General features: G+C 42.7%; 1 protein-coding gene across 8 annotated transcripts in view; it reads right to left on the reverse strand.

Annotated features, from left to right (window-relative positions):
* nbeal1 (neurobeachin-like 1) overlaps window positions 1-25203 on the reverse strand; it is a 237135-nt gene that overhangs the window by 19268 nt on the left and 192664 nt on the right. For all 8 annotated transcript variants that reach the window (XM_055638377.1, XM_055638374.1, XM_055638378.1 and 5 more), the window contains 9 exons: window positions 22997-23106; window positions 21963-22080; window positions 20070-20167; window positions 16975-17091; window positions 16211-16300; window positions 12402-12511; window positions 9589-9761; window positions 7386-7480; window positions 2545-2661 (listed from right to left, as the gene is read on the reverse strand). In XM_055638377.1, coding sequence (XP_055494352.1) covers window positions 2545-2661; window positions 7386-7480; window positions 9589-9761; window positions 12402-12511; window positions 16211-16300; window positions 16975-17091; window positions 20070-20167; window positions 21963-22080; window positions 22997-23106 — 1028 coding nt within the window. The remainder of the gene's footprint in view (window positions 1-2544; window positions 2662-7385; window positions 7481-9588; window positions 9762-12401; window positions 12512-16210; window positions 16301-16974; window positions 17092-20069; window positions 20168-21962; window positions 22081-22996; window positions 23107-25203) is intronic.

Raw genomic sequence — 25203 nt, forward strand, 5'->3', positions numbered from 1 at the left:
TAAACCTATGTCCTCTGGTCCTCGATTCACCCACTCTAGGCAAGAGACCTAATTGATACGCCATCCACCAAAGCAATCACTGTCTACACCAAAGGTGCAGAATGTACTATCCACAGAATGCATTGTAGTTACTCCGCTGCTTTGATGTTACCTAAACTCACCACCTCGAAAGACATGGGCACAAAACCCATGGGAACTCACCCATGTATAATTCCCATTTAAATCACACACTATTCTGTTTGATGCACTTCCATCATTAGTTGGTTTAAATCCTGGAAGTTGCTCCCAAATAGAATTACGGGAGCACCTTCAGCAGAAGGACTGGAGCCGTTCACCACCATTTTAAGAAGAGCAATTAGAGATGGGCAATATATTTTGGCCTTGCCGGGGGATGCTCAGATCCTGAAAAACGAACCAATTACAAAATGCTTACAGTAATTGCTTTTCTATCAACTCTACACAAACTTCCCAATCCACAATATTTTCTTGTGGCAATTTGTTATCTCTTTCTACCACTTACAACCTCAAACAGGAGCAATTTACTTGCACATCTTTCAGTTCAGCACACTTCATTCATAGGTCTCTAAACCAGAAAGAATACACTTTTCTGAATAATTTCATTATGTCCGCCAGTCCTATTCAATTCTATGGCATGTTCTATTTTGTCCGTTCTATCCTTGGCTTCTTACACTGTTTCAATGAAACATAATTGAAGCTTGAGGATGAACAGTTCGTCTTTCAGTTATGTCCAAATACGCCGTATATACAGTGCATCCTTATTCTAAAATGGATTAAATTCATTTTTTTCATCACCAATCTGCACACAATACCCCATAATAAAAAAAAGTTAGAACAGGTATTTAGACATTTTTGCAAAGTAATTAAAAATAAATAACTGAAATATTACATTTACATAAGTATTCAGACTCTTTACTCAGTACTTTGTTGAGGCACACCTGTATTTGGGTAATTTCTCCCATTCTTCTCTATGGATTCTCTCAAGCTTTGTCAGGTTGGATGGGGGGCATCGATGCACAGCTATTTTTGGTCCCTCCAGAGATGTTTGATTGGGTTCAAGTCTGGGCTCTGGCTGGGCCACTCAAGGACATTCACAGACGTCACAAAGCCACTCCTGCGTTGTCTTGGCTGTGTGCTGAGGGTCGTTGTCCTGTTGGAAGGTGAATCTCCGCCCCACTCTGAGATCCAGAACATTCTGGAGTAGGTTTTCATCAAGGATCTCTCCATTCACCTTTCCCTCGATCCTGATTAGTCTTCCAGTTCCTGCCATTGAAAAACATCCCACAGCATGATGCTGCCACCACCATGCTTCACCGTAGGAATGGTATTGGCCAGGTGATGAGATTCCTTCAGACGTGACGCTTGGCATTCAGACCAAAGAGTTCAATCTTGGTTTCATCAGACCAGAGAATCTTGTTTCTCATGGTCTGAGAGTCCTTTAGGTGTCCATTGGCAAGCTTCGGACTGTCATGTGCCTTTTATTGAGGAGTGGCTTCCGTCTGGCCACTCTATCATAAAGGCCTGATGGAAGGTTCTCCCATCTCCACAAAGGAACTCTGGAGCTCTGTCAGAGTTACCATCGAGTTCTTGGTCACCTCCCTGACCAAGGTACTTCTCCCCTGATTGCTCAGTTTGGCCGGGCGGCCAGCTCTATGCAGAGTCCTGGTGGTTCCAAAGTTGTTCCATTTAAGAATGACGGAGGCCACTGTGCTCTTCGGGACTTGCAATGCTGCAGAAATTGTTTTATACCCTTCTCCAGATCTGTGGCTCGACACAATCCTGTCTCAGAAGTCTACGGACAATTCCTTCATCTTCATGGCTTGGTTTTTGCTCTGACATGCACTGTCAACTGTGGGACCTCATATAGACAGGTGTGTGCCTTTCCAAATTATGTCCAATCAATTTAATTTACCACTGGTGGACTCCAATCAAGTTGAAAAACATCTCAAGGATAATCAATGGAAACAGGATGAACCTAAGCTCAATTTTGAGTGTCGTAGTAAAGGGTCTGAATACTTGTGTAAATGTGATATTTCAGTTATTTATTTTAAATTACTTTGCAAAAATTTCTAAACACCTGTTTTCACTTCTTCATTCTGGGGTATTGTGCATAGATTGATGATTAAAAAAATGAATTTAATCAATTTTAAAATAAGGCTGTAACGTAACAAAATGTGGAAAAGGTGAAGGGGTCTGAATACTTTCTGAATGCACTGTACTCTATGCAGACCAACAATTTCAAATCCAAACCATTGGCTTCATTTCTATGTTGGTAGCTGCTGGTTATAATTCTGTTCCTCCCCCTATTACAAAAAGTGTCATCTATAAAAGGACTCCACTACATACCTACCCGTGCCTTAGCACCTATAGTAGGACATACCTACTACATTTATAAATCTTGTGAATCTGATAATATACCACAGACTATTAATTGTTTCTCTTTCCACAGAAAGTGCTTGGATTGCTGAGTGGATAATCTTTCTATTTACATTGCAATCACTTAAATTCTAAATTCCTGAAATTTACCTTTGAACCTGACACAGCCATGTCCAACTCCGTACTGATGGCTAAGCTGGTTATTTCCTCGGTGTGCCCGTATAGGATCTGCATGGGTTTCAAAGCCAAGCCAACAGGAATTCCTCCCTGAAACAAAAAAATGAAGAAATGTAACCTTGGAGATGTCTGGCCACCAAGCTATGGAAGATGTCATTAAGCTGGAAAATTAGTAGGAACTGGAGGTCTTGAGTTATAATAAGTCTGGATTGGATTGGAAGTTTCTCCTTAGGAGAGTAAAGGATGACCTTAGAAGAACAAATTATATGAAAAAATTGAAATTGAAAAAAATAACTTATTTCGTCTGAAATTCTCATGCCTTTCCCCCATTGATGCAATGTCCTTCTAAAATGATTTTCTATAACCTAGGGTTTCTTAGGAACACATCTATTGTGTTAAAGCAGAACTACCTGCACAAAAGAATGGAGGTTGTGGTTCAGTTGACCAATACCTGTAATAGCCGGGTTACAGCAGGGTTCTGTTCATGTGAAGTGTTTGCAATCTGCAAGGTGAATATGCTGCTGCAAACAAAGTTCAAACACGCTGACGCCTGCAGCAGCGAACAAATACATTCCGCCAGACTCCAAAACGCTCCTTCATATCTATGGCTGCAAACGTTGTAAGCTGGGAAGGACCTGTATGATGTGCAGTTGATCTACTTATTGGAGAAAGGATACTAATGGGTAGGAAGCAGTTCAGTCAAGGTTCATGAAATTAATACCAAGAATGGATTGGTTATGAGCAATGGTTGAACATGTCCAACTTGTATCCGCTGGAGTCTATAAATAGACATTAGACATTATGTCCCTATGTAGGACCTTATCAAATGCTTTCTGAAAGTCCAGGTACACTACATCCACTGGCTCTCCCTTGTCCATTTTCCTAGTTACATCCTCAAAAAATTCCAGAAGATTAGTCAAACATGATTTCTCCATCGTAAATCGATGCTGACTCGGACCGATCCTGTTACTGCTACCCAAATGTGCGGCTATTTAATCTTTTATAATTGACTCCAGCATCTTCCCCACCACCGATGTCAGGCTAACTGGTCAATAATTTCCTTTTTTCTCTCTCCCGCCTTTCTTAAAAAGTGGGATAACATTAGCTACTCTCCAATCCACAGGAACTGATCCTGAGTCTATAGAACATTGGAACATATAGAACATCGGTTTGTCAAGGAAGACTCTCTCTAACTTCTACAGGTGCACAGTAGAGAGCATGCTGACTGGTTGCATCGTGGCTTGGTTCGGCAATTTGAGCGCCCTGGAGAGGAAAAGACTACAAAAAGTAGTAAACACTGCCCAGTTCATCATCGGCTCTGACCTTCCTTCCATCGAGGGGATTTATCGCAGTCGCTGCCTCAAAAAGGCTGGCAGTATCATCAAAGACCCACACCATCCTGGCCACACATTCATCTCCCTGCTACCTTCAGGTAGAAGGTACAGGAGCCTGAAGACTGCAACAACCAGGTTCATGAATAGCTACTTCCCCACAGCCATCAGGCTATTAAACCTGGCTCGGACAAAACTCTGATTATTAATAACCACTTTCTGCTATTTGCACTTTATCAGTTTATTTATTGTGTGTATATATTTATATCATGGTATATGGATACATTTATCTGTTTTGTAGTAAATGCCTACCATTTTCTGTGTGCTTAAGCAAAGCAAGAATTTCATTGTCCTATACAGGGACACATGACAATAAACTCACTTGAACACTTGAACTTGAAATTATCACCAATGCATCCACCATTTCTAGAGCCACGTCCTTAAGTACACTGGGATGCAGACCATCAGGCGCTGGGGATTTATCAGCCTTCAGTCCCATCAGTCCACCCAACACCATTTCCTGCCTAATGTGGATTTCTTTCAGTTCCTCCGTCACTCTAGATCCTCCGGCCGCTACTATATCAGGAAGATTGTTTGTATCCCCTTTAGTGAAGACGGATCCAAAGTACCTGTTCAACTCATCTGCCATTTTCTTGCTCCCCATAATAAATTCACCTTTTTCGGTCTTCAAAGGTCTAACTTTGGTCTTAGCTAATTTTTTCCTCTTCACATATCTGAAGATGCTTTTACTACCCTCCTTTATATTCTTGGTTAGCTTACCTTTGTACCTCACCTTTTCTCCCCGTATTGTCTTTTCAGTTATCTTCTGTTGCTCTTTAAACATTACCTAATCCTCTTGCTTCCCGCTCATCTTTGCTATGTTGTACTTCTTCTCTTTTATTTTTATACTGTCCCTGACGTCCCTTGTCAGTCAAGGTCGTCCCTTACTCCCCTTGGAATCTTTCTTCCTCCTAGGAATGAACTGATCCTGCACCTTCTGTATTATTCCTAGAAATACCTGCCATTGTCGTTCCACTGTCATCCCTGCTAGGGTATCTATTCAGTCAATTTTGTCCAGCATCTCCCTCATGGCCCCATAGTCCCCTTTATTCAACTGTAACACTGACACCTCCGATCTACTCTTCTCCCTCTACAAATGTAGATTAAACCCGACCATATTATGGTCACTACCTCCTAAGGGCTCATTAACCTCAAGTTCCTTTATCAAATCTGGTTCATTACATAACACTAAATCCAGAATTGTCTTCTCCCTGGTAGGCTCCAATACAAGCTCCTCTAAGATTCCATCACAAAGGCATTCAACAAAGTCCCTTTCTTGGGCTCCAGTGCCAACTTGATTTTCCCAGTCTACCTGCATGTTGAAATCTCCCATAACAACCACAGCATTACCTTTACTACATGCCAATTTTACCTCCTGATTCAACTTGCACCCTTTGTCCAGGCTACTGTTTGGGGGCCTGTAGATAAGTCCCATTAGGGTCTTTTTACCCCTACAATTCCTTAGTTCTATCCTTACTGACTCCACATCTTCTGTTGCAATGTCACCCCTTGCAAGGGACTGAAATTCATTCCTCACCAACAGAGCTACCCCACCTCCTCTGCCCACCTGCCTGTCCTTTCGATAAGGCATACCCTTGGATATTCAGTTCCCAGCCCTGGCCCTCTTGCAGCCATGTCTCTGTGTGAGAGGTGACTTGATTGAACCATGCAAGATCATGAAGAATCTCTAACATTGTAGACATGGAGAGGATTTTTCCTCGTGAAAGATTCTCAGAGCCACTCTTTACTCAAAGGGTTGAGAGTTTGTGGCTCATCCACAAAGAGAAGTAGAGGTTTTAAAATACTTAATTTTGAAGGCAAAAATGGATAGATCCTTGACATGTACAATGAAAGGTGACCAAAGATCAATAGTAATTCAGAGTTGAGGTTACAATCAGATCAGCGGAATTGACACGAGGGGCCGTATGGCATACTCCTGCTCCTAGTTTGTCCATTTGTAATGAATAATGGAGCCTCTGCCTAAAGATTAATCAATTTATATAAATGTATTTGTGTAGTCACTCAAGACACTGGAAGTTTCCCGGATCTCCCATGTCCTGCAAAAGGAGCATAAAACTGCCCTAACAGCATTCCCAACGACACTAAGTCTGAAGAGTTAAGTTAAAAGTCCTTATTCGTTCTCACCTTAGCCATAAAAACCAAAGCCTCAATACTTGCTGCTCATGGGCCTGTCCCACTTAGGCGATTTTTTTAAGCGACTAGGCTGTTGCCACATGATCGACGGGGTGTCGCCTGTATGGTCTCCTCAATTGCCCAAAGAATCGTGGCATTTTTCTGGTCGCCACTGGATTTTGAAATGTTCAAAACTTTTCGGTGACAGTTGGCTTGATGCCAATGAGCGTAGCTTGACTTCTCCTGACCTAGGTCCTGTCGATGGTTGTCGTCAGGATGACGTAGGTTGATGCGGTGCTGACTTCAGTGAATTCCATCTGCGACTACCGACGTCAACTGGCGACAGGCAACCGGCTGAATTGTCTTAAGCTGTCTTCAGTTGTCGCCGACAGGGTCGTACCTTGTTGTAGCTTGTTGCGGGTGGATGTAGGTTGTCGTAGGTGTGATGGCAGGTGGACGTCCTAATGGGTAGCCGGTTGTCGGCAGCTTGCCATAGCGTGACGTCGACTAGGTGGTAGGTTGTTGTAGACATTGTCGTAGACATTGTCGTAGGGAGGTCCAGTTGCCGTTTTTTCGGCGACCAGCTACGACTATGACAGTCGCCGGCAGTCACCGAAAAAAATTGCCTAAGTGGGACAGGCCCATTAATCACAACTTGGAGCTCAATCACTACTTGGAACTCAAACAGAGACACTCTCACAATGGTTGCTCTGGTAAAGCCAAACTCCCTTTTGTTCTCCATTTATCACCTTGTTATTTCCACCCTCTCCCATCTGATAGATAATTTACTTGGAACACATCCCTTCTGTGACGCAGGAACATGCAACTCTGGATAATGCCTCGGAATGTTGGTCAATACTTTTTAATGTCCCTCCATGATTTCAATCAGAGCATTCTTCTGCTCTCTGGCCTGGGAAGACCTGTTATTACTCTGGCTTCAATCAGGTAGTTCAGCAAAAAAAAAAATCACGATTCAATTCAATTTCTACCTGACAACGTTGAAAACTTCAACCTGAAATGTTAATGCTTCTCGTTCCACCGAGCACCCTGAATGCTGTGTGCTTCCAGAATTTCCATTATTCTCAAATAAACTTGTTTTGCATTTTTTGTAAATCACTTTACCCATCTTTATAACCACCTAATGTAGATAGTTTAGTTATATAACACACTGGCTGGCTTAACAATGGTGTAAGATTCAGCATGTGTAAGTAAATTCAGGTTGGTTAACATCTTTGATGACTACTTAAACGTGTTACACTACCAATTCATTTTGAGTTGAGTTGTATATACCTGTTGCAAGATTTGCCAGATCATGCAAGTTGTGTCACGAGACCCAGATATCAAATGGATCCCACAGTAATCAGTTGCCAGGCAGGTCACTATATCTGAAAGGGAAGCAAAAAAAGGGATACAAATCACATTGATCAGAAAATTATTAATAATGCTGATGCTGGAAATGCAAGATACAGATATACATCAAGTTCAGATCTAGACCAGTAGGTTCCCTGGAATATTGGGCATTCTTTTAATACCCCAATGCACTTTTAATTGTATTTAGATTTGGTGTTACACTGCACTACAATAAATTGACTCATTAATCAGGCAAATTAAAAAGAAATGCAGTATGTAGGACCCTGGTGAGTGTAAAGGGAGTGCACGAACTGGGACTCCAGCGAGGGGGGTGGGCAGGAGCCAGGGCCCCAGTGAAGGGGGTGAGAGCCAGTGGCCAACTGAGGGGTAAGGAAGGGAGCACGGGAACAGAGGCCCCACTAAGGGGAAAGGAAGGGAACGTGTGCGGGAGGAGGGGAGAGAGCATGGGAACAGAGGCTCTAGTGATTGGGGGAGGTGAAGGCAGCACTGAAATCAGGGCTTCAGTGAGTAGGAAGAGAGCACGGAAATCAATGTCCTGGTGTGTCAGTAAGGGAGTGCAATAAGCATTGTTTAGTGAGCAAGATACTGAACCATCAGGACTTCTGAATTGCCAGATTGCAGATTAACAGAATTTAACTGCCTTATGCTCTGGAATTTCATTTTTCTCTGGCTTTGTCGCATCTAACCATCTCTGGCAAAGTCTGAAGAAGGGTTTCGGCCCGAAACGTTGCCTATTTCCTTCGCTCCATAGATGCTGCTGCACCCGCTGAGTTTCTCCAGCATTTTTGTGTACCTCTGGCAAATCACCTTTGATTTTGTTCATGATGAATTACTGTTTCATGGTAAACAGTGCAACTAATGGAAATTTCACATCTGTCGTACTAGTTTACTGCTATCAGTGGGACAGTTTGTGGTTGATTTAGTCATTAGTTCCATTTCTTGTAATTCATTGAAAATTCTTTGTTTGCTGAATTCAGGGTGCTTTTGCCATTAATTCCACACCAAATCCTGCTTCAATTCATTAGCTGATGCAAGCATTAATGCTCACTACATAGTAGGGGTATTATCTAAGGACTGCTTTACTAAAATATACATGGAATGAATGCAGTGTCCGTGTTCTGTGCATCATTGATCTTAGAACAGTACTGCACAGGAACAGGACATTTATCCCACAATGTCTATGCCAAACGTAATGACGACTGATTCTTATCTGCCCGCACATGATCCATATCCCTCCAGTCCCTGTATATTTCTCTGTCTTTCCAAAAGTCTCTTAAAAACTACTGCCTCCACCACCGCTCCCAACTGCTCGATTCAGGGACTCATCACCCTGTGTGTATAAATAAAACACGAGCCCAACACACATCTCCTTTAAACTTTGTCCCTCTCACATTAAAGCTATAACCTCTAGTATTTGATATTTCCATCCTGGGGAAAAGGCTTTGACTATCAACCCTATCTAGGCCTCTTAGAATTGTATATACTTCTATCAGGACTCTCCACAACTTGTGGTATTTCAGAGAAAACAATCCAAGTCTGTGCGACCTCACCCTGCAGCTAATCCAGGCATCATTCTGGTATCCACCAAAGGAACAGATAGATGAGGATCACCACTTTCTTTAGAAAATCTGGACCACAAGAATTCAACTGCTGATCATTTTGAGGATTATGAAAGAAATACAATTGTTCCATTTATTCTGCAAAGATGGCGTTGGAAAGTGGTGACTCTTTGCATGCTGATCCCAAACGAGGATCCATATCATAAATTACAATTGTTCCACTCTTAAATCTCTACTCCAAGTTCTCGCGGATAGTTTCATTGTACTCGTGTATGGTATGAATTGCAAGCAAAACCATTTTTTTTCACTGTATCTTGGTGACGGTGACGAGAATAAACCAATACCAAGTAAGGTGAGGGAATTGTTATAGAAGTGCAATGTCGCCACCACAGAATCAGTCAGTGATATGGAACACAGAATATTGTAACGTACCAATACAAACTACACAGTTCTACCATGCACTCCTGCCACAGTCCTTTTGGCATATGACCAAGTCCACGCAGAGGGCAAATAGAGGCTCTGTTAATTTCAGTTTTGTTGCAGAATGCGCTGAAACTACTTACCCATGTGTCTGATGTGTTGTCCAACAAGTTTGCCCTTTGCAATAGAGGTTACACGAATGCTATTATCCCAGTGCCCTGCACTGAAAATCAGTTTCCCGTCGTGCGACACCACAAACAGTTTAGAGCTCACTTCCAGCCCTGGTGTCATGGGACCATTGACACAGCGCAGGGCTCTGTAAGTACATAAAATGACAAACTCTTTTGGTACCATTTTGCCATGTTATCAAATTACAGCAACATGAGACCACCTCAGTTAATACATCTTCCCTACTCAAATCAATACTATTAAAATCAGATTGACTAAGCCAACGACAACAGAAGCATGCCATCAGATCCTTGCTGTTTACCAGGCTTGAGCAATACTAATGTCATTTACCACTCTGATCTCCCATCACTTTGCTTCAATTATTAAATGTTGATGACTTTGGCATAATTCACTAAAATGATTGTACACTCCCTTGCCCTTAAACTCTTAAAGTAAAAATTAGTTTCTTCTCTTTTGTCCTAAATCTTTTGAAATTAGCGAGTTCGGTATTCAACTGCGCATGCCCAGGCCATAGGTCACTTGCTATAAACAGTCTCGGTAAAGGTGGTGCTGTGTTGTGAGCAGGCTTGCGCTTCATCCGTGGTCGGGGTCGGGCCTGACTCTCTGGGCGCTGTTGAGATGATGCTGGGCTGTCCCCATCGCCTCCGGGTGTCCCGTCCCTGCCCGGAGGTGTCAGGGGTGGTCCTGGGCTGGCGGGGCGGCCCTGGACTTGCAGCCAGCACTGCAGCCGCTGGCTCCAGCTTGGCTCTGCCTGTCCCGCCGGGTTGGCCGGCAGCTCTCCACCACCACCCCCCTCCCCTCAGTCCGACACCAAGATCCTGCTGAAGATAGGCAGGCGCTGGCCCTGCTCGAAGACGGGCGACTCGGAGCCGCTGCTGCTGGAGTCGTCCTGGCTGGAGAGAGAGTCTTCGGACTGGCTCCTGCCGGCCATGGGCAGGCCGGGTGCCCGCTGGAGCTGCTGTTGTTGTTGGTGATGGTGGTGCTGGCGGCAGCAGCAACCTCCTCCCCCTCCCTTGCTCAGCCCCAAGCCCAGAGTCCGGGCCAGCTCCAACTCCAGCTCGGGGCTGAAGGCCGCCAGCAGTGCTGACCCAGTCAAGCACCGGGTCAGAGGAGTGGCAGTGGGTACCGTAGGGGCAGAAGCCGTGGTGTGCAAGGTACGGCACGGCTCCATCTTGTACTTGGGGTGGCGGCTGAGGGAGCTCAGCTCGGCCAGGCCGTGAGTGAACTGGCACTTGTCGCCGTAGCAGGTTGCTCTGGAGTTGGAACGGGTTTGGGCTGGAGTTGTCGCTTCTTCTCCGCGCTGGCTGTGGGCCTGCGGCTGTTGGTGTCGTCGGTCCATGGCTGTCGGTTGGCCCGGCGGGAGAGGCGGAGGTGAGCTGTGGTTGGCGCTTCTCCGTACTGGCTGTGGGCCAGGGGACTGGTGTCTCGTCAGTCCGGACGTCTCCAGCCGCCCCCCCGGGCGGGGATGGGTTACTCGAATGGGGGGTGGGGGGGACCAGGGAGAATTGGGACGGTCCAGTGGTGGTTCGGCAGCGCTTATGGCGCTGTGGACACAGGTTCAATCCTGGCTGCGGATGAGGCGCGGGTCTGTGTGCATGCTGCTGCCGAGAATGTCTCGGCCGGTCCAGTCTCCCTCTGCCCCCCCGGTCTCCCACTCGCATCTGCCCTTGACAAATATAAGCTTGAAAAAAGACAAAAAAAATCTGACACAAACTATACCCACTGTACCTACAGCACTTTGTTCGATTTTTATTTATAGCATTTGACCTTTGACAAATCCCACGTATCCTTGAGTTTTTCGGAATACTGAATTCGCTTATTAATCTTATTCTGTAACTATCTAATCAGTGGAAACAGTTTGTTACTTTATCGCAGATTTCAAGTTCCTTTTCAGTTAGTTTCCCAATACCAGGCCACACATTAGAAAGCTTATGCTATGCTCTCTCCACTGCCAAAGTTTTTCCTCAAGGATGGAGTACAATAGGGCATTGCGGCGACTGCACCTGGACATTAGCACATACATGTATAACGATCCTTATTTAACGATTGTAAGTTAAGGAGAGCGGTTATTTAAGAAATGTTATACATGCCTTGGAGTCAGTACAGGGAAGGTTCAATGGATGATTCCTCGGATGGAGCTATCTTGTAACTAACGATTGGATAAGCACTCACTGGCATTAAGTGATGGGAGATATTTTGAAGAATAGAAAATTCTGAAGGGACTTAACAAGACAATTAGTGATATGCCCATTATCCTGTGCAATCCACACTTAGGGCAACTCTCTCATCCTAGGAATTAACCCATTACAAATGGCTACAGAAAATATATTCATAGCTTCTGGATTTTGGATTCTGAGGGTGTGTTGCAGGGTAGATGTCAAATGTTTCTACTTTGGATGTCTATTTCGAACAAGTGGACGCGATTTTAAGATTAAAGTCGAACCCTCCCATTGTGCATGGTGACTTTCTGGAATTTTCAACCCCGAAGACTTAGGAGGTTATATCATTTGGATATTTAAGGAAGGAGTGGATATATTTTTTGAAGATCAGGGAATTGTGAGTTATATGGAACTGGGCAACAAGAGGAACTGAGGCCTGGGGCAAATCAGCCATGATCACATTGAATGGTGAGACAGGCTTGAGTGACCTATTCCACTTCCTACTTAGTTCTGATATACAGTGAAACCGGTTAAATGTGCATGCATGCTCTATTTGTAAACACTGACATTCAGCCAGCCTGACAATGGTACTCAGTGACATAACTTACCTCAAATTAGCTAATGAAGGGTCCCGGGAGAATGTGAAGTAGTTGGAAATGACTTTATCGTAAGGCAGCCACCCATGAGTTCCAATTAGACAATTCTGACTCAGAGTTACCTGTGGACCCAAAAAAAGATCTTTAGATTTAGCCTGGCACAATGTGCAGTAAACTATAGCAGTAAATATACATACAAATAAACCTCTTCATTGGGAAGAAATGCCAGTTTAATTAATTAATGGTACAATCATTCTAAGTTGTTCTTTTAACATTTAATAATACTCTCAATAAATCTGAGATAGACAAAAATGCTAGAAAAACTCAGCGGGTGAGGCAGCATCAATGGAGCAAAGGAATAGGTGACGTTTCGGGTCAAGACCCTTCTTCAGACACTAAATCTCAATAAATCTGATAATGGTTTCACCAGAGCTGGCCGTGATTGAACATTTTAAAGGGAGGCAACTGATTCCTACAGTTATAAAATTTGAGTAGAGTTAACATTGCATCAGTAATACGTGTGTAATGTAGTGATTTGGTGTACATTTCACTTAAATTAACACTTGCTTGCTTTCATTGTATTTTGTTGTAAATCTGTTTCAAATATAAACTTCTTACTTGAATTCAGTCCTGTCTGTCTGTACATAACTGAAACTCGGATCTTGTGCTCTTCCGGTTTGTGCTGTTTTTCTATTTGCGCAAAAACAGTACGGAGTCGGAGATGTCGCCAAACGGAAAGCGGAGACCCTGATCCCAGCGGAGAACAACCAGCGACAGCTGAGTCCTCATCGTACAGCCAGCTCAAACCCCTTTCCCTCTGGTCCTCCTCGCTGGCTCCTGCCCCTGTCCCGTGATACCCCCCTCTCCCCTATGGCTCTTCCCCTATCTTTTCTCCGAGCTCTCTCACCCCCCCCCCCAACCCCCCACCCGCCTCCACAACCCCCCCTGTCCCCCCCCCTCCACACCACACACCCCCCCGCCCACACACCCCTCCCCTCCACATCCGCCCCGCCCACATTCCCCCCACAACCCCCCCCCCCCCCCCACCCCCCCACCCCACACACCCCTCGCCCCCTATTTCCTCCCACATCCCTCCTCCCCCTCCATCACCTCTCCCGCCCACACACACCTCCCCTCCCAATTCACACACCCCCCCCCACACCCCCTTCCCCTACACACCCCTCCCCCCCCCCTACCCTAACCCCACAAACACCCCCCTTTCCCTCCCCCCCTCCCCATCTCCCCTCCCACATATGAAGAGAGGGGGAGGGAGTGCTGGGGGATGAGGGGAAATGAGCCATGCCTGCACAGTTAGGGTCTATGGGAGAGTGGTGGAATATTGTGTTGGGGGAAGGGGTTGCTTTTGGAGAACGGGTGAGTGGTGGAATATTGCGTTGGGGAATGGGTTGCATTGGGGGACCAGGCTTCCCTTGTGACTGGGACCCAACGGGCCCCACTTAGTCTAGTAACTAAATAAACGATCATGAGAGTTAGCTTCAACTGAGAAATACCTCTGTCCACAAGCTACACCAATGTACTGGGATTCAACAATCCTTTAGAAAAGCAGAGCAGAAATTCACCCTCTTGCAAACCATATTTTTGAGCTATGTTTCAACACAGCTCAGTTAAAAAGAACAATAAAGCTGCATAATGCACCACAGTGTCCTCTGAAATATTTTTACTCATTAACACACGAGGCACACTTCACCCAAGGAATTTAAATGTTACTTCCCATGTTACAAAACATTCTGTAGACAATGCTGTTTTGTTCAAAATGGACCTAACTTTTCCAAAACGTCACACAAATTGTGGCACCAGGGGCGCTGGGGAGATGGCCGCCTTTCCGGCAGTCTGTTCGTTTTTCCATTCTTTGTGTTATTTATTAGTCGCTCCCACCGTGGACTTTACCATCAAGAGCTCGCAGTCTTCGGGAGTGGCTAGTCGGGAGCTCCAACGCCGCAGAAGGTTTGACCAGCCCCGAAGCGAGGTTCGATCGTCCAGTGCCGGGGAGCTAACATACCCCCGATATGGGAACGGATCGCCTCGACGCGGAGTGCCCGAAATGCCGCTGGCTACGGGAGTCAAGATCGTCCCGTCAACGGGGGCTCGAGGCCCACGAACGAGGAAGAACTAAGGGAAAGGACTTGAACTTTATTTCGCCTTCCATAACAGTGAGGAATGTGTAGGAGTCACTGTGGTGGATGTTCATGTTAAGATTTAGATTAGATTAGATTAGGTTAGATTTCATTTATTTGTCATTTGGACCCCTTGAGGTCCAAACGAAATGCCGTTTCTGCAGCCATACATTACAAACAAATAAACCCAAGACACAACATAATTTACATAAACATCCATCACATTGCTGTGATGGAAGGCCAAAAAACTTATCTCTCCACTGCACTCTTCCCCCCCCCCCCCGATGTCAGAGTCAAAGTCAAAGCCCCCGGCTTTGTTAAAATGTGTTTTTGAAGTGATCTGTTACTTTTAATTGTATGACTGACCTGGCCAATGAAATTCCTCGATGTTGCAAAACATACTTGGCGAATAAAGTGTGATTTTGATTCTGACAAATTTGAAATGTGCAACTGTTCCCACAGTTTAAAGGCAGACGACAGAATTTGGTGGGAAATGCCAGCAGCTCTATGACAAATTGTCGCATTCACTTCTATAAACTGGGAGCTCATGCATGAATGCACAACTCGAGCATTGTACTCTACATGTAATACTAAGGGAGGGCACAAATGTGTCAAATTCACCTTCACTTACAAGGATGATTCTACAATCCAAAGGAAGAAACCGAATCAAAGGAAAGCACTAAGCATTATAATATTTTTTAAACATTTTAATTAATTGTCTTAATACTCGATTTGAAAAGTGTTTGATTTTTTAAATTTCTAATATATTACTTCAAGTAATTAATTAAAAATAATTTTTGGAATGTTTCTGAAGGTAAGGGAAAACCTGACATCGACAAGGCAGATGGCCTGGTTTGGTCAGGTTTTTAGAGCAATGTTGTAAGAGTGGCTTGTTCTGACCCATAGTTCCATTTTGTTAAACAACCCCACCAGGTTACATATTAATTTCCCCCTTCTTCCTAGATATGCTCCATGCTACCCATCCCGAATCAAAACACTACGGGAAAATTAAATTTTCATTCCAATTGAGTCAGCGTTGATTTCATTGGGCTTGATCATACTCACATGATCAAACACAATTAAAGAACAAGAATTTACATCACAACAGAGCTTGGTGAAAGGAAGCTGATGATCATGGCAATAATTTCAAATTCTTCACTCTGATAAAACAGTGAAATAATAGATATATATGACATATTTCATATTAATCATTTATCGTTTTATTTTGATAACATCCCATTCAGTGCCTGAGAATATCAGACAGGTCTGATCCTATAATCTCACAGCATCAAATAATTGACTCTTCAGTGTTTTCCTAAGACTTTCCATGGATTGGTACGAATCTTTGATTCATGACGTGAATGTATCTTTTGTTGATTTGAAACCTTTGTCTCACCACTACAGTTGAAGGATTGGGACAATCTGAGTCCCAAATTATTCTGCCCCCCCCCTCGACGATAGTATTATTAATCTTCATGAGACGCTGCCTTCTGCACCCCAACAGCCCAAATTACCACAACCATAGTATACAACCCTCTGATATTATATATCAAGCCTTGCACAGTTTCAACGTGGTCCCCATCAGCGAGCCCATGGCATTCTCCTGTTTCTTAAAGTTTTAGAAGACTGTTTAGGGTCAGTTCATAATTGGAATTGTGCCCCTACAGTGTTTGATGATATACTTACCAAGGTGTCAGGACTTCCCTGAGACATGAAGGAGCGTGCCTGGTTTTTGGGCACTACCGCTTTCACTATAGGAATATTGTCACTGATTCCCTGGCAGGAAATAAAAAGCAGTCAAAATCTAACAGTGAACAATTCTTTATGACTTATTATTCTAATATTAAAACAAATATATACCAGAACAATACCAAGAGATTTCAAAAGTCATGGCATTAATTATGTTTTTAACACTTTAAAAAACAATGCTTTGAGGCCAAATTATTCTATCATTTATGTTAGATAGACAAAAAATGCTGGAGAAACTCAATGGGAGAAACTCAATGGGTGAAACTCAATCGGCCGAAACGTCACCTATTCCTTCGCTCCATAGATGCTGCCTCACACGCTGAGTTTCTCCAGTTGTTTTGTCCACCTTTCATTTTTCCAGCATCTGTAGTTCTTTCTTAAACCTATCATTTATGTTAGTTGTTTCACAGATAGACACCTGTCGATGTAACAACTGGAATTTTACACCAGTTAAGTAACACACGGTCTTTTTTCCAAGTGCGTATCTATGTTTGTTAATTTCCCATTCACAGAATTTCAATCACTACAGGTTACACATATAAGTTATGAATTAATATGGCATTCAAAGTTTTTGCAGGCATTACGGGAATATTACAAGCGAGGAAGTAAGTACACATGCATGATGATGAATACCAAAACTCAAACAAATATGAAACACATCAAAATAAACTGCATTCATTGTTTAATCTTCTGAAGTTTACCTCCACGAAGAATGATTTAAGTTCAGTCAGATGCTGGAATACGTTCAGTGGGCTGTTATCCATTTTGGCCTGTGGCTTCAAAGCTTCATCTGCAGACAACCTGCATGGGTGTGGCTCCTGAAAAATATAGACAATGAGGCAGGTGATGGCAAGACCAACAAAACACTTTGCTACCAAAGGACTGACGGGTCTGTCTTTCACTGTACCAGCAGGGCTCTCACAACTTGGTTTCCAGTTTAGGTGGTCATTTAAGACGGTTTACATGACGCGTGCGATAATTTGCTCGGACGAGGTGCGTAGTTACCTGTCGGAATTATGCTCAATGAAGCATTCACATATTATTCTGCTTCAAATAAAGTCACAAACTAAAATATTCACCAATCAAGACATGATATATCCCATAATGACATGCAGCAAAATTATAAGACAGTATCTCAACTCTTTTTACACATTGCAATTAATGCAATTTTTATTAGTTCTTTCCACTTCTAAACTAAAATGTGGTTGGATTATTCAGCGTATGATCAACCTGTGTCAATAAATCCTGAACCATGGTAACATATATGCTTAACCATGCACACTACAGATTGATGCAAGCATGTTTTCTGCGAAGGACCGAAAATTACCAAGAAATGGCCATAGCATGGGTCGTTATTGCTATTGGTACAGAAACACTCTCGCTTCCCACATAATATACAGGTTGCAAGGACATTTCTATAGGCATTTTATGATAATAGCTGTTTAAACCGACTATACACATCTGACAGGTTAAACATTACACTAACTGACAAGAGCTGGCCAAAGGACATAATTGCAGCAAATGTTCTTTTGGTAATATGTTTAAAGGTGTAAAAACGCCACATTACCGGACATTCAGATTAGATGTATGTGTTGTGAACAGCAATGAATACACCCAGTTTGTACACACCAGATTATTTTTTTTTTATTGATAAACGCTGTTTCCATCATTCCCACTTCAGAATTAACGTTAACATTTCAACTGAAATATCTCCTGACCAAATTTATGATGTATATGATCGACTGTAGAAGTAAAACCTGGATAAATCCAATGTATAGTTGTGAATGTTGCTCATTAAATAAATACAGTACTGATACTCCATATTAAAAGCAGGGCTCGAAATTAGCGGTTGCCCGGTTGCGAATGGCAACCCACAGACCAGCGGGGCAACCTAAAAGCCATGCTATTTTGCCCGGCTTGGCAAGCACCTGGGACACCTTTCGTTTCATTCTGAGCGGGCCCCATCTCTATCTTTCTCTCTCTCTGTCACTCACCGTGTCTCGGGTCTCCGCCCACTGTCCGTGTCTCGGGTCTCCACCCGCTCTTCGTCCGCCGGCATGGCCGGCCGCCTTACACATGCACACAACTACGGCCAGCACCAAAGATCATATAGCGAGGATCTTTGGCCAGCACATCATCTGCCGTGCTTGTGCGCATGTGCCGCCCTGCACATGTGCACTGCCACTGCAACTGGTCGGCGTCGGCCACTTTCTCCCTCCCTTTGCATGGTGGGAGATCTGGCTGCCATTGCTGTCTACTCGCAGACCAACTCGCTGGAGCTGGAGTAACCAACGCAGACTCACTCGCTGGAGCTGGAGTAACTGCCTGGAGTAACTCTTGCTGCTTGGTTTACTGGTCCTCCAAAAATATTCGAAATGGAATTTAAACAGAATTTAAACACCACCACCAAACTCTGAAAAATAATAGCCTATTGCATTTTATCTGTTTATTTAGTGTGTATATATATATGGTCTATGGTATATAGACACAGTGAACTTTTTCCCCCTGTTCTGTATTATGTTTACATATTCTGTTGTGCTACATGGGACACATGACAATAAAACTCTCTTGACTCTTGATTTGGACTTAAACAAGAAAGGGTTCTTGGGGAAAAAAAAGAGCTACCTTAAATTTAATTGCTTCTGGTTGGGTACCTATAGTATGGTGAAGACTATTCCATGCTTTAATCGTGCGGCGGAACTCCATGGAGCAGCCAGCATCTCTGGATAGAAGAAATTGGGTGACGTTTCGGGTAGAAACCCTTCTTTAGATTTCCTCTGGTTTTAGTGTTTTAGTTTAATTTAAAGATACAGCGTGGAAACAGGCCCTTCGGCCCACCGAGTCCATACCGATCATCGATCACCCATACACTAGTTCTATCCCACACATTAGCGACGTAAGTCAAGTCAAGATTGTTTTATTCTCTCATGTCGAAATGAAATCCTTACTTGCAGCAGCACAACAGAATATGTAAACATGTGCGTGTGAATATGCAAAAATTGTGCGTGTGTGTGTGAATATATAACTATACACACACACACAATTTCCCTCCTCGTATAGTATTGTGTGTGTAGGAAAGAACTGCAGATGCTGGTTCAAACTGAAGATAGACACAAAAAGCTGGAGTAACTCAACAGGTCAGACAGAATCTCTGGACAAAAGAAAAATATTACATTTTGGGTTGGGTCTGAAAAAGATTCCTGCACACCATTGGAATGTGGAAGGAAACAAGAGCACCCGGAGAAAACCCATGCAATCAAAGGGAAAAGGAGCAAACTCCATACAGACAGCACCCATATTCGGGATCAATTCCGGGTCTCTGGCAATCTTAGGCAGCAACTTTATGGGCAATGTACTGCCCCATAGACTTGCACTGAATAAAAACCTACAGTAGCTGTAAAGGGGGACATAGCATCACTTAGAGATTTAAGACTGAAAATGGATAGTTTCTTTTTTTTAGTAACCAAAGTAATCAACGTATAATTTTTTGTGTGTTGGAAAATAAAATATAGTGGCACAGCTGGTGGACTTGCTGCCTCACACGCCAGGGATCTGTGTTTGATGGTCCTCGGCACTGTCTGTGTTGAATTTGCACATTCTCCCTGCAAGCGTGTAGGTTTGGCTTTGTTGGTTAACTTGTCTCTGTAAAACTGCTCTCTTCTCATTCCATTCTGCCCCTATAACTTGTAAACCCTTGTATCTCTTTGATTGATTATAATCCTGTCAATGGTCTTAACCTGAGCACCACACAAAAAACCAACTGTTGCAAAAAATTGCAGAACCTCTAAAACAATACCTTTAGCAGCTGACAAGGAGTCTGTCCGAAATTGCTGATCATCCCTTCCAGTGCTTTTCGCTCTTTCTCATCTGCTATTGCATCCAGGTCAACTGCTCCTGTCAAACATCATGTCAAAAAATAAGCAAAGGGCACTATACATTTCTGCATACAATTCAAAACAGCATATTTGGAAAAAAACGACCTTAAACAGATTAGCTGATCAGTAGCATATATGTGGAAGCTTTTGCACATGAATGTCTGTCATGTTACACTTTAAAATAATGACTGCACTTCTTAATCGTCCAGAGACAATAAATGTCTATGGCAGGTTTCAAGGCTGGGAAACCCATTAAATAAACACAAACTTTCAAACAATCTGGTCTAAGACCATTAAAATATTCATCTACCAAATCTACAACCCAAAATTTAAAAACAGGCAACGCCAGACCTATATTAGGAAACCAGTAAAATTTTACTGAAGAGTGGAGAATTTGAATGTTCTTACTGCCCAGATATTTAACGGGAGAAGGCATAGGAACTGTTTTCTTGATAAGGGTTGGTGAGTGGGATACTTCATTAACCACAGGACACAATGTTTATCCAATAAGCAAAAAGTAGATCAAGAGTGAGAAAATTGTTCAGTTCAATAAATTATAATCTGGAATATAAAGCTATAACGTCGTGAAAGTGGATTCAACAATAAAACGTATCTGGATTAAATTCGCAGTGCAGTGAGTAAACATCAATGAATTATACTATTTGGGTAGTTTTTGAAGAGCGATTCAAATTACAAGCATTACAAGCCTCTTTCTGCAGTTTATAAGGTATAAGTGACGACACATTTAGTCATTGACGCCAAACCCCATGGACAAACATAAGCAGGGAAACTATCACCACCCAACAGAGCACCGAGGCAAAGTTTGCTTGATTCCATCAAGTACACCAAAGTTGAAAGTAGTCCTTAATTCATCTCTTGACTACATTTTCATTTAACTTTGAGATATAATGATGAATATTGGCGAGATTGAGAAAACCACACATTGCTCAAGGAAAAGATTAAAAGGTCATTCCTATGTTAATCAATAAAATTTGATCTTTACTGAAACCAAGTTTGAATTTTGAGTGTCTAGTCTCCTTAATTGAACAAGGATTTGCTAATAATCTGAAAACTTGATGCCAATGAGAAAATAAGGGGATAGCCACAAAATGCTCGAGTAACTCAGCAGGACATGCAGCATCTCTGGAGAAGGAATGGGTGACATTTCGGGCTGAGACCCTTCTTCAGACTGATGGCGTCACCCATTCCTTCTCTCCAGAGATGTTGCCTGTCCTACTGAGTTACTCCAGCATTTTGTATCTATCTTTGATTTAAACTAGCATCTGCAGTTCTTTCCTACACAAGAAAATAAGGGGTCTGCTCCTGGCTGCTGCCAATGGGCTTGATTGGAATGATTTCTCAACTGAAGACTGGCAACTTGCAATATACCTTGTTTTTGATGGTTTCTAATCAATCAGTCTACTGGCAACCAAGATCAAGGAGAGGCTACCAAAATAAGTTATTGTATAGTGAACCTCTGAGGTGCCTTCAAACTGCAACTCAACAAGAATTCCTGCCTTCAAAAGATAGTTGGGATTGGTACCCATTTGATCCATTGTAAACTTTCAGACCCTTCTATGGTCCCCATAAAATAAGCCCATTTTAATATTTGTCTAATACAAACAGCAATACACTAATATATGGAAGAGCATTTAACTTACAAATTGATGAATTCCATGCAAAGTGGGACTCTCGTCAGCTTTGTTTTAACAAGTTTTCCTTTTTGACACTGTCCATTTTGTGAGGAAGACAATGTCAACACATTTGCATTGATAAATCTGGAAATTTGTAGATCTGAGGCTGCTAATATTTACCTTCATATGTACAATAGTAGAAAATATTTAGTGCTTCTACTGCAGCTGGTCCTCTTTGCTTATATCCAAATATCAGATCGATCCATTCGTGAAGATGAGCAGATACATACTCTGACTCCTGAAGAAATAAAGAAACACAAAGAACATTACCGATCTTCAAGGCAGTATTCCTTAAACTTAGCCACAGGTTTGAGAAAAAAATGGTTACGAGAAATATCAATGGTATCTTCCACCATTTTGTGATGTGGGTTGAGAAGGTATAACAGCTACAAGCACAAGCTGGTCCATTTTGGTTGGATCAACATGGTTATTGACTAGACTAGAATATAACAGTTTTTTATGCCGTTGTTGTTGAGTTGGTTCCTGCATTACTTTAGCTACAGTTCAACTAATAATGAAGGCCAATGCCTCGCATGATCTATAAACCCACATCCATTAGAGATGATCAGTAAAGTGAGACTACACCAAGAATATGATTTCAGTATGCTTGCCAATGCTGTACAAAATAATCACTGCATGCAATTTGGTGTCAATGCAAAAACATGCATAAGCTCATTTTTCTTCATATTTCTTGATAAAGGGCCTATCATGTCTGCTGATTTTCAGAGGAGTTCGACTTATTTCTGTCACCTAATACCTCTCACATACCCATCAATTACCCTGATTCTCCTACCATCAAGCAACACAAGGTTGGTTGTAATTTACAACAGACAATTAACCTCCAAAAACATGTATTTGGGATGTGGGAGGAAACCAGAGAACTTGGGGAAAATCTGCATGATTGCAGAGAGAACATGCAAACTCCACACAGACAGCATCCATGGTCATGGTTGAACCTGGGTCACTGGAGATGTAAGACAGCAGCATTACCTCCTGCACTACTACCCTGTCAAAATAAGTGACTCGCTTTTTTTCTGGCAATGGAACATGTCAGAACATTGTTGGATAGATGGGGGGAGGGGGGGGTGTTTGGTGAGGAAGGGGGTATTCAGCATACATTACACACAAAACAAATATGATGTTGCAACCCTCACCAAGGCCTTCCTGTGCTTGTAGATGAAGTCTTCAGGTGATGTGGCCCATTGTGGAAGTATCACATCGTTAACCCGCTCCTTAGAAATTTGTAAACGTCCAAGATCAAATCCTTTAATTGTAGAGAAATTAGCGTTATTAATCCTAGCTGCCATTATCTATTCAATGCTCTGATGCCTCAAAAATAAAACAGAATATTGGCTTTGAGAGTTATACTACTACAACAAAATAATTCACAAGTAATTATTGGGTCAGTTTACTCTGAAGTTGCATCATGAGCAGCAGTAATGTATGAATTTAAAATTATACACCGGGGAGTATTTTAGGGCAGGGTTATATCGCATGAATAGCAGCAGTTGTTCATGCAGATTTGTGTATATGATGCAGGGCTCTCACTTAACTTTTTTTCCCTGTTGCCAGCCGGGCAACCTTGACAGTTTTATGGTCGTGAATGAACTCCACATTGTGTTGCCTCCTGGGTGCCAGAGTTAAGGATATGTCTGAGGAGAGAATGATTCAGGTTTTTGGACAATTGGGGGCTCTTCTGAGGCAGAGGTGACCTGTACAAGAGGGGTCACATCTGAACTGGAGGGGTAGCAATGTCGTGGTGGGGAGAATTGTTAGAGCTACTTGAGATGTTTTAAATTAGTCTGGCACGATCTGGGACCAAAGAGGTAGGAATACAAACAGATGAAAACTAAACTAAAGCAAGCTTGGCCAGTAAGCAGGACAGACAGTGATAGTAAAGGGAGCCAGGAAGGTCTGAGAGGCAAAACTTAATTTATTTCAATGGAAAACCCCTGATGATTAAAGCAGATAAGCTCAGGAGATGGATAGGCTCATATGATCACGATAATATAACTAGTACAGAAGCATGGTTTAGGGTTGGATGGGACTGGACAATGTTCCAGGGTACAGATGCTATAGGCATGATGGAGGTGGAGGTAAGAGAGAGAAGGGGGAACATCATTACTGCATTTGGAGGGGTTATTACTGGGTAAACATTCAGTGAGGCCATAGAACTTCAAAATAAGGGAATGATCATTTTGATTGGGTTTTACGATAGGCAGCTGAATAGTCTGTGAGAATTAGAAGAGCAAACATGTCGGGCATTTGCAGATAGCTATACATTAATAAGATCGTAATAGTAGACAATTTTAATTCCCTAATATTGACTGGGACTGCCACAACGGTATTAGGATGGGTCAGAATTTGCATCTGGGATTCCCAAATAATGTACGGATGGTCCTAAGAGAGGGGACAGCACTTGACCTCAATTTGGGCAAGTGGTTGAAGTGTCAGTGTCAGGGGGAGCATTGGAGACCAGTGACCAAAATTCTATAATTTAAAAAAAGTCTTGGAAAATAATAGGAATAGTCCATAAATGAAAGTCCTAAAATGAGGCAAGGCTAATTTTAGCATTCGATCGAAACATACAAAGATTGATTGGGAGAGACTATTTCGCAGGTAACAGATGTCTTACAACTTTAAAGGTGAAAGTTCAGGGCTAACATGATCCTGTAAGAAAAAAAAAATACAAGGCTGGTGGGATTAGGGAACCCTGGCTGTCAACGATTGTTGAAGTTAAGTGGAAAGAGGAGACATTTGTCAGGTATAGTCAGCAAGGATAAAGCAAATCAAGGGATGTGAGAATACAGTTAAGGGGGAAATCAGGATGCCCAAAAGGATCTCCTTTGCAATTAAGTCAAAGAAGAATCCCAACAAAAGTTACAAATATATTAAGAGCAAAAGGATAATTCAGGATGATAGGTCCCAATACAAAATGTCATCTGTTCATTTTCCTCCACAGATGTTGTCTGATCTGCTGAATTGCTCAAGCAGTTTTTTGCTTAAATACTACAGCATCTGCAGTCTTGTGTCTCCTTTAGGGTTACTGCAGTTGGATATGTGAAGTCACAGGGAGATTGGCGAGGTCTTAATTAAATACTTCTCACTTGTATTTACCATGGAGAAGGTCATGGAAGCAAAGTAATTCAAAGAAATTGCTGGGACCTTGGCAGAGAGTTTAGGATATTCCTTAGTCACAGGTGGGGTACTGGAAAACTGGAAGGTGTTTAGTGCTGTGATTTATTTAAGAAGGGCTACAAAGACAAGCCAGTGAATTGCAGTTTGGTAAGACGAACATCGGTGGTGGGAAAGTTCCTGGAGGGGATTCTGAGATTAGACATATCCACATTTGAAAAAGGAA

Source organism: Leucoraja erinacea, chromosome 7 (assembly GCF_028641065.1).
Source record: "Leucoraja erinacea ecotype New England chromosome 7, Leri_hhj_1, whole genome shotgun sequence".
In the NCBI taxonomy this organism is placed as follows: domain Eukaryota; kingdom Metazoa; phylum Chordata; class Chondrichthyes; order Rajiformes; family Rajidae; genus Leucoraja; species Leucoraja erinaceus.